This window comes from Eutrigla gurnardus, assembly GCF_963514095.1.
Source record: "Eutrigla gurnardus genome assembly, chromosome: 6".
In the NCBI taxonomy this organism is placed as follows: Eukaryota; Metazoa; Chordata; class Actinopteri; order Perciformes; family Triglidae; genus Eutrigla; species Eutrigla gurnardus.
This window is the reverse complement of record NC_139920.1, coordinates 11,182,828-11,193,216: the sequence shown is the minus strand read 5'-3', so window position 1 is coordinate 11,193,216 and position 10,389 is coordinate 11,182,828. Positions and strand designations below refer to the sequence as shown.

Genomic DNA, 10,389 nt, shown 5'->3' with positions numbered 1-10,389 from the left:
CTTAACATGTACAGTGATCTGGGATGGTGCTACAGGGAAGGACAGGGCATCATTCTAAAAAAACATTAGAGGGGGATAATCTACAGGGTTCATCCTCTGACGAGCAGAAATATGATAATCCTGTTTCCTTCTTATTGTATCATCAGAAATCTTTTACTTAAAAAATGCATAGAACCAGTTCATTCATTTTTCTCAGTGATACAACAAACAAGGAGTTATCATCTGCATATGTATTAATATTAATCTTAATCTGAACCTGAACTTCTTCTCTGCTTCATTATGTGCCTCCCCCCTCCCTCCCTCCCTTCTCCTCCTCCCCCTCCCTCCTCTCATTAAAGCAGATTGTTGCTGACAGAGGATTACATGCACTTCGTGTTTTCCTCTTCACTGCAGGCCGTCTTGCCCTGACTCTTCTGGTATTTGAGGACCTTCTGAGGACCATGGGCCTGCTGGAAATCGTTTCGTCCATCAAAGACCGAGTCAACAAGTTTCTTAATGAGAAGAACATGGTGACAGATTTTCTGGGGAAGTTGGAGGAGAAAACAGGGATAAAGAAGAAGATCATTGCAGTGGGTATGTGATGCTTGTTTGTCTGACTGGCTAAATGTATACACTGTATTTGTGTGTCTACTGTTGTGTTTATATTTAGTATATTTGTACCTTCCTGTTGCATGTCAGTGGAAAACTGTAGAGGATTCAGTTAATCCTCGTGTGACCATGAAGCTAGAATAAACAGGTGCTCTAACATTAACCTGTAAATGTTCTGGGGGTTTTCTGGGTCAACATTTGTGCTGCAGCAGAATTTAGAGTTAGAATCTTTCAACTGTTCAACACAAACAATCGATAAAATAACTGCATGTGATGTGAAAAGAGCTGTTTGTGAGCTTTTCAGCCTCTTTCAGCTCCAATTATTTTGGTTTTGCAGCTAATTTTAGGGTCACATGTCACTCAGTGTACCAGTAAATTGGATGTCAATGCTTTGCTGTCTTCACTTTGGGCTGCCATTTGTAAATGGCAATCTTTATTTGTTTCTGTTTTGGTGCACCAACACATTTAGATGTAACTTGAACTAATGTTTCCTTAACTTAACTTTATTGCATTGTCATATACATTCAGATTCATACATGGAATTTAAACCTCTGCATTAACCTCTCTTAGCAGTTTAGGAGCAGTAACCTGCTGTAAAGATTTGTGTTTTGACAGAAACATATTGTGGTAATTTCATTAGAGGATTCATATATAAAAGAATAAAATATTAAATTGACTTTTGATAATCATACACATGGGGGGATAGTTATAGAATCTAGAAATAATAATGGAATTACAAACATTGAGTATTTGTTTCCAGATGAGATGAGTTTGTTTGCACATAAGAATGGTAATTGACTGATATCTAAACATAAGAAGTCTGCTAAACGCATTGATCCTGCTTTTGATTTAATGGGGGTGGTTGTAGTTTTTAAGGGACCGTTGTTGCAATGACACTCTGGATCCAAACTGTGTATATGATTAATAAGATGATAAACATACAATAAATATTGAGCCTTTTTTCCCTTTTTTTTTTACATTTACTGAATGGTGAACAGCAGTCTATTCATACCACAGTGATGCTCATACAGTGGATCAGTAACACACTGACATGATGTCACTTTAGTGCCTGGTGCACAGTGTCCCCCACTCCCACTGCGTCCTCCTGCAGTAAAATTAAAGCAGATTATCCATAGAGACAGACAGCAGACTGGCCTCCATGTGTGAACCGCCACATAAGCTGATCCGAGGTAGGACACTTTTTACACAACTTCCTGTCTGTCACCGAGACACTGAATATCTGCAGAGTTAGAAGGAGAATCCTTTTGGTGTTTATGCGCTGGTCAGACACTTCCTTTCTTAGTAAAGGGAAAACTCAATGTCTGTATTTCTTACAGGAGAATCCTCCCAGTTCAGTTTCATACAAGCTTTTGTGTTTAATTCTGCTTTCTGATTCTTGGAGAGTTTAACATCCATTTTTTTTTCACCTTAAATGCAAAGTTTGACAGTGAAGAAGTGGACAGGAAATGGGGATAACAGGGAGTCTGACACTGGAAGTTGATAGAGGTCAATTACAGATATAATTGAACAGATAATTATGTATGGGAATGTTGTTATGTGGTTACCGTATGTATATGCATTCGTGTGCATGTGCGAAGTCTATGTTTGTGTAGATATAGCCATATGTTTATATATGTGTGGATTTGTACAGTATATGTACATTAAAGCAAGAGTGATTATGCATACCATGACTCCCCCCCCCACCCCAAAAAAGCACTTCTATGTTCTTACCTATAGCACTTTTATCATAGTACTGTTGTTCTTAAGGTATCCTTGCTGAACATCTCCTACTTTACTCAGATGAGGACCTGACACTTATTATTATTATTTTTTTTTTTTTGCTCTAACTTTATCGATATGTTGTCTTTTTTTTTTTACTTTCGACAAATGTACTTATTGTAAGTCACTTTGGACAAAAGCGTTTGCTAAATGCCCTAAAGAGAATATCGCCAAGTCGGCATCAGTCCACCCCTTTGAACATAAACAACAACTGTTTTTGCTATTGTGAGTAGTGTCAAGCTGGCAACTTGTGGAAGACTCCTGTGACACGTTATGAGTGTGCAGGCAGGTAGGTGGTCAAAGAATTTTATTTGGGCTGAATGAAATGAATGGACGGGCTTATTAATGTCTTGCAACCACTGCCTCAAGGTTATTCTATGTGTATTTTGATGGTAAAATGATAGAGTAACAAATTTAACATTGACATCAACATGAGCAAAAAGTAATCTTTCTGTAAACACATGGTGTTTTTAAATGTATCAGTGTGTCTTCTCCGGTGTGTCTTGTCCAGGTGCCGTCTCACTGACAGGACTCTACCTAGTATATGGATATGGTGCCGCCCTCCTCTGCAACCTGATTGGTTTTGCCTATCCAGCATATTATTCGTGAGTTCTTGTTTTGTAAAAAATAAAAGAATATAAAGATCTGTTTGTTGCGCTTCACAAGTTCTTGTGAAAATATTCCTGTTAATTTCGCCGGAAACCAAAACCTCTGTGTTAGACGTCTGCAGCAATGCGAAACTACCAGAGAGTCACAGAGACCTGATTTATTTTCCTTAGCTTCTTACCTATAAAAAGATTTGAGATATGCACATAATAAGCGTTATGCGTGAGGAGCTATTCATGATTTATTTAGTGTATTTATATATTATATTTTTCCTGTATCTTGACCTTTGGAAGGATTTTAATACTTCTTCCACCCCTTCAGCCAAGCTAAGGCGATTTAGCTGTACAAGCTTGTGTCGAAGTTTCAACTGTATGAATGTTCAGATGGTATTTGAAAGATAAATGTATTCCTCAGTTCACCTGAAATATGCTGAAATTCTGTTACTGCTTGAATCTGCAGAGTCAAAGCACTTGAAAGTCCAAGCAAAGAAGATGACACCAAATGGCTGACGTACTGGGTGGTGTATGGTGTCTTTAGTCTGGGCGAGTTCTTCTCCGATATTTTCCTCTACTGGTTCCCGTTCTACTATGCTTTTAAGGTAGGAATCCACTGAACCAGTGATTGCAACCTTGATATCATTCACACATAACTAAATTCACATTCAATTGATCTTTAAGACTCAAGTTTATTTCCAACCCATCCTTATACAAGCTGTGACCTACTTGAAATGCTTGTTGACGATATAGATGTCTGGAACCAGGCTATGAATAATGAGGATCAAGATGAACATAAATAAGTTAAACAAAGGAAATCCATATCTGTCCTGTGTGGTTCCAGTGTCTCTTCCTGTTGTGGTGCATGGCTCCAATGTCGTGGAACGGCTCCCAGATCATCTACACCAAAGTGGTCCGGCCTGTCTTCCTCCGGCACGAGGCCACAGTGGACAATATGGTGAGCGACCTCGGCGGGAGGGCCATGGATGCAGCTGAAAACCTCACCAGAGAAGGTACAGACCAGCACATTGTGGTTACACATCACTATTAAGCGTTTTAAAAATACATATGATTTTGAATATTCCTTCTTTCCTCCTCTTCAGTCCTTTGCACTCTGATGAGGAATAAAGCTCTGGTGATTCCAGGGTCATCGACTTCTCAGCCTGAAGCCAAAAGTTTACCAAGTTCATCAACAGCTACAGTAGCTCCATCAGAGTCGAGAGAAGAACGGACAGTATGTAAACTACATCTGCTTCTCCCGCCCCCTGACAGTTAGTCCACCTTAAAGGCCTCAGTATGCTTAAAATGACCTGCATTTTACACTAAGCCAGGCTTGCTGTTTGCCTCTTCTTCTAGCTTCCTCACTAACTCTGACTGCTGACATTTCTAATCCCTCTGTTGTCATAGAGCATGTAGACACAAGAAAAGTTATTTAACTGCAGCATCACTGTGTTGTTTGTTATCTCCAACACTTTAATATTGTGGCTATATCTGGGGGACACAATTGGAATTGGCTTCATGTTAAATCAATATCTCCAGTGTCCTGATGGGGGGAAAAGCTGGATTGTATAAAATAACATAAAATTAACTGTTTGTACATTTAGATAGGAGCTGAGGACTAAACATGCTGTCCTGTTAACTCTTCCAGCCTTTCCTGGGTTAACCAGTATGGTAAGTCGACTGGTTTGATATTAGTAGTGAATGTGAAGTGGTGGAATTAGCACCTTGGTGATGTCATAGAACATCAGCGCTTTAGTGGTTCTTGGCTGTAGTTTTGAGCAGATGTAGCTGAACACCTTAACAGGACCGAACAGTATACTGAAGGCTTCTAACATGGCCCTCCCACAACCTGCTGCTCTCATGTAGCCTAGTAGCATCAGTGCTGAGTGACATAAACTTCCCTTCTTCCTCTTTTTTACAAATCTGCTTATTGGTTTATAAAATATATCACAAACAACAACAGTAACAAATAGCAACGAAAGATTGTAGCTTGGAAAAGAAACATTACTATAGAGTAAAGAGCAGGGGACCCAATATCGATCCTTCTGGGATGCCTTCATCACCATTTTGGGGGCATGATTTAAAAACAGCAAGAAGAGTTTGAGTTCTACCAGACCGTGTTAAACCAGCTGTAAGCATAATGAAAATATTTGTTAATGGCACAGACCTGGTGGAACAGGGAGGGATGTAGATATGTTTTTCATAAAATGTCTCATTTATTTAGTTGTCCAAAATTAAATTGATAAGGATATGTTAAATGTGAAGTGTCATAAAATGCTGATATTATTTTGTACCAGGGGATACGGTTTTCAGTGTTTGGATTTGCATTTTAACAGTAATCTATGGGACATTCTGGGCTGAACGTACTGTTTAGCTCAAATCTATAACGTAATGCTAGTTCTGCAGCTGTTTTGGAGATTGAGAATTAACAGGATCATTTCACATTCAGTTTAAGTTATTACTCAACGTGTAAAAATTTAAATCAAATTGAATGTGATGATTAGAATAATGAAAAGGTCCCGGATCCCAGTAATGTATCGTAATGTAACGTACTATACTATCTGGTGTGATATTGGGTCGTGTCATTTTTGGCATTTGAAGAAAAGAACTTTAATGTGTATTGTTAACAGTATTAGAATGTGTCCATGTAAAGGGAGGTCTAGTAGCAGAGATGCTATCTTTAATGTGAAGGTATTACTTGTTTTTAACAGTTGGTTGTGTGTCTGTTGTACTATGTCTGCACGTCAGGATGAGCTCAGTGTAGACTGACGGTAAGGTGATAAACAAACAAACAAAAAACATAATGTGCTTTTTTTCTAAGAATCACATAAAAAATACCTTGTTATGTCAAACTTTATCAAGTACAACTTTGTCAAGTTTTATTGCACAGGTCTGTAATCGCCAAATAATGTCCAAGTTTTCTGGAAATAACTGCATAACTCTTTAATAGAGATGTTGAAGATTTCCAAATTAAACTGAAATAAATATACATAACATAGCCTACATTTCACATGTTTGCATTTCCAGCTGACCTGCTGGTTACACTAATAATTAATTGGAATTAATTATTTGGAAGTGTATTTAGAGAAGACTGTATTTGAATGATAATTAGTTTCCTATCCAGGAGAGGTGAAAATTATCAAGAAATCACAAACCCATTAAATAATGCATCACCTGAAGACCATTTCCTGACTTCAGCAGCATCTTTCCTGTTTTTTTTTTCAGGCCTTCAGATAGCAGCAGAGGAAGAGGAGGAGCCTCAATGAGGAAGAGGAGCAGTGAGCAAAGACTTTCCTCTTAAGCCTCACAGATCCCAACGAGAAGATAATATCACATGTCAAAGAGACTGATTTCCTTTTTTATATCACATGTTATATTTCAGCAACATCAAGACCAACTCTGCAAACAGGCACATTTTATAAACACTGTTTGTTATTGCTGTTTTCATTTTATTTTTTTGTATTTATTAAGACATTTGTGGGTCAGAAGGGATTTAGCAAGCTACAGATTCTCCACCAGGTGAAGCTGTTTCATCATTGTGAGAGCAGTTCCACACCTGCCAACCTGCGATTCCTATAAATTAACAGTATAACTGCAGGTGTAGACACATCAACATCACCAGTGAGGGTTGCAGCTGTCTTTCTTTTTTATAGTCTGCTTAGAGCTGGAGGAAATAAGTCTCCTTTCATGGAGAGATGGTGCACTTCAACATCTGAAGGTGCTGCAGCTCTGTAATGGGGCATTTCCATCCAGACCCTTTGGGTGCTTTGCATCCATCACACTACGTGTCCTAATTTTGTTTTTGTTATTGTAGCTTTTATTTAGGTGATATATTTTTCATTTTGGTTTTAAACAGAAATGGGATTCTGACCTTGATATGACAATTACATGATAATAAATAAAAAATGACGATGAACCTGCTTGCCCTCTCTGTTGCATGAAGTACTGCAAAAAATGTTTCTGGCCCGACTTTTATAATTGGACAGGGTTTTTACATTTCCTGCCATGGCCACAGATTACTTTTTTTTTTTATCAGAGCATTTAATGTATTCATTGCTATCTGTATTTTACGAGGATTTCAAGTAATATAACATTAAGTGGTTCTGAATAGAATCACAGACTCAACCTTTAAGTACTGGGTTTAATGTATGCACTATATAGAACATGTAGGCTATCTGTAACTATTATAAGAGCCTCTAACAAGAATCCACCATGTTTTGTGGGGGCGCGGCCTCTGTGGTCACTGTCGGCGTACTGACGTGGCAGGGAACACGTACCGACGTGCATTACGTCCATTCGCTAATTTCGGTCTTGTTTGTTAGTATTTTGTGCAGCATTTAGTGATTTACCGTCTTCCAGTCCGGTTTAAGCTGCAGGAGACGCCGAGGAAAAGTGCCGAGACTCGCCCGCTGTCCTTCAGTAGGACGACTAAACAGCGGTAAGCACAGACAGGCTGTTGTCCTTCTGGCTCGTTCGAGCTAGACGTATTCCATACAACAGTTCTGCCAATTTCAATGTAACGGCTTAATGGCAAACGTTATACTTGCTTGTGTCTTAAGCACAGATATGTCCTGAATCTTAAGGACGTTTTGTTAAATTCGGCTTCAAAATATTTCACTGGGCTTCTAAACCCTAAAAGGCCCAGGCCGATTTAGCTAGCTAACTTTATGTAGCATTGCTGTCCTCGGTGTGCTGTGCTGGACGTAAATAATATTATTATATTATTTCATTTAATCCGAATAAAGGAGCAACACGAAGCTGTTCGGAAATGTAATCAAACCACCTGCTAACGTTACTAATGTAATGTTACTATGATATATACATTAACAAACGTGTTGGGTACAACACTGTGAGTACACTAGGGGAAAGCCGTTGTCTCTTGTCGTTTTCTCATCAAAAAACCTTCATGTTTGTGTAGAAGCAGGAGGTGGAGCTTGGTCTGCAGCAGAATGAATATTGGTTCTAAAAATAAGAAGCGGGTGGTTCTGCCCAGTCGTCCTGAGCCCCCCACTGTGGACCAGATCCTGCAGGACATCGACACGGCTGCCCCCACCGACCCAGTATTCAGCATCCTGGAGAAGACCGGCCAAGGTGAGTCCACACAAACCTGCAGTCGGACTACACAACAACATAAATTGTTTACTAGAGAAGGTTTAGAAAACTACAAGAGGAGTCTAGTGACTGGTTCTCCTGTAGATTACTGACCGGTTCTCCTGTAGTTTTCTAAACGTTATCTAGTAATCCAGTGACTGGTTCTCCTGTAGATCAGAGGTTCTCAAAGTGGGGTCGGGGGGACTACTGGGGGGTCCGTGACCCATAGCCAGGGGGTCTGTGAAATATTTTCCTATAAATTACAAAATTGTGCTGTATCATTAAATCATTCACATCTACGGATGGGGAACATTTGCCCCTCTAAAACAAGTGCATTGTGTCCATTACTCCCACCCACGTTAACTTAGATGGATAGAAACTCTGATATGATTGTGAAACATCACATCAATCTGTCAATAACACCTCACTCCCTGCTGCTTTGCTTGGCAGAGGCCTATTAGCCAGCTAGCCATGGACCATGGAGAAATATTTTAGTCAGTCCACATTTTCAAGTGATGCTGAGCCCCAACTAGCCAAATTGAGAAAACATGACGACGGTTATATCAAGTTTTTTTTAATTCAAGACAGCAATGGGAGACCAAAATGCATCAAGTGTATTCAGGTGCTATGGACCGAAGCCATGAAGCCAGTCAAGCTAAAGCGACATCTGATTACAAAGCACCTAGAATTTAAGGGCAAAACGTATTCATTTTTCAGTCAATAGAGCGAGGAATCCACCCGCCAGAAAACACGGATGGTGAACCTGGCCACAGCTTCAGAGAAAGCCCTGAAGGCTTCTTAGTCGCTGGATTGCTAAAAGTAAAAAGCAACACACAAACGCACAAGAACTCATACTTCCAGCGGCGGTAGAAATGTGTGGGTTCTCCTGTAGATTACTGACTAGTTCTCCTCTAGATTACTTCCTGGTTCTTTTGTAGTTTACTAAACGTTCTCTCGTAGTCTAGTGACTGGTTCTCCTGTAGTTTTCTTAATGTTCTCTTGTAGTCTTCTTAACGTTCTCTTGTAGTCTAGTGACTGCTTTTCCTGTTTACGTCTGGTTCTCCTGTAGTTCAATGATTGGTACTACTGTAGTGCACTGACTGGTTCTCCTGTTGCCTCCTCAGACTTGTCCCGGTCCTCAGACAGCGATGTGGATTTGAGGTTCCAGCAGTGTCGTCAGTATCTAGAACTGAATGAGCAGCTGCAGGAGGCGCGCGCTCGATTGTTGCGACAGAGGGAGGAGCTGCGAGCGGCTGGCGAGCAGCTGCAGAGCGATGTGGCAGAGGTCAAAGGTCAAACACTCTGACTCTCCACTACCTTCAGTTAGAGACTCTCCTCTTCTTTTATGTCCTGGACTTTTTATCGGACCATTGTCAAGCTGGGGATCTGGGCTGAATCTGGTCAAACCTGCCCAACTGCCCTTGAGCCAGACACCGTTGATGCTTCAGGAGCCCCGATGTTGGCTGCTCCTGACCTCTGACCCCTGAAATATATTTCTTTCTTTTTTTTTCTTGCTGATGTTCAGCAGGACATGTTGGTTTTGTATTAGCAGTAACTTAATACTGCTGTAAACGGTAAAATAATTGATATCTTGACTGACGATGCTTACTGTCATTATCAATCAATGTAAATGATTTACTTAATTGAATACAATGTATCAACATATATGACCAATTATCACAGTGTGAAGTCATGATCATTTTGCATACGTTTGCTGGACACTAGTTAGTCAAACAATATTAAATCTAAATGTGGTCTAAATCTGATTAGTCTGTATTTGTGTGCATGCATGTAATCATAGTCAGTGATTTCACTTGCAACTCTTGTATATTTTATTTATTTTATTCATACAGTAGTATACAAAAATCAGCTTTACCATGTTTTAAGTTCATACAAGCTATTTATTTAGTGAATTACCAGAAAACAAGCTATCCATCCATCGTCAACAGCTTATCATGTCCAGGGGCTGGAGCCGATCCCAGCGGACATTGGGCGAAGGCAGGGTACACCTGGACAGGTAACCAGTCTATCACAGGGCTGACATGTAGAGACAGACAGGTAACCAGTCTATCACAGGGCTGACATGTAGAGACAGACAGGTAACCAGTCTATTACCGGTCATGGCGCTGGGTGATCCGGCTGGTGCTCCGTGAATAAATCCTGGTGCGGGGTGAAGCTGGAGACGATCCTCCCTCTGTCTCACACGCTCTGGTGCGTCTTCACTGCTGCCTCCGGTCGGACGGTCCGGGTCTGGTCTCTTGTGTTTCGTTTTTAATGACATGATGTGCCGGCTACGGTTCTTGTTAGCGTGTATGTGTGTGCTTACCATTCA

General features: G+C 40.2%; 2 protein-coding genes across 6 annotated transcripts; both read left to right on the top strand.

Moving 5' to 3' along the window:
* The first annotated feature begins 366 nt into the window (after window positions 1–366).
* reep6 (receptor accessory protein 6) lies at window positions 367–6,626 on the top strand. 5 transcript variants are annotated; one of them, XM_084011740.1, is made up of 8 exons: window positions 367–573; window positions 2,879–2,972; window positions 3,433–3,571; window positions 3,811–3,979; window positions 4,070–4,200; window positions 4,615–4,637; window positions 5,715–5,737; window positions 6,192–6,626. In XM_084011740.1, exons 1-6 carry the CDS (start codon window positions 441–443, stop codon window positions 4,627–4,629), a joined length of 681 nt encoding a protein of 226 aa, XP_083867866.1. In that variant the 5' UTR covers window positions 367–440; the 3' UTR covers window positions 4,630–4,637; window positions 5,715–5,737; window positions 6,192–6,626. The 5 variants fall into 5 exon arrangements, with proteins under 5 accessions (XP_083867866.1, XP_083867865.1, XP_083867867.1 ...); XM_084011739.1 differs by lacking the exon at window positions 4,615–4,637; XM_084011741.1 differs by lacking the exon at window positions 5,715–5,737.
* Window positions 6,627–7,226: 600 nt separating this feature from the next.
* On the top strand, window positions 7,227–9,808 carry cUnh19orf25 (chromosome Un C19orf25 homolog). Its single transcript, XM_084011380.1, has 3 exons — window positions 7,227–7,404; window positions 7,885–8,057; window positions 9,182–9,808. The coding sequence occupies exons 2-3, from the start codon at window positions 7,916–7,918 to the stop codon at window positions 9,361–9,363; spliced, it is 324 nt and encodes a 107-aa protein (XP_083867506.1). The 5' UTR covers window positions 7,227–7,404; window positions 7,885–7,915; the 3' UTR covers window positions 9,364–9,808.
* Window positions 9,809–10,389: the final 581 nt, after the last annotated feature.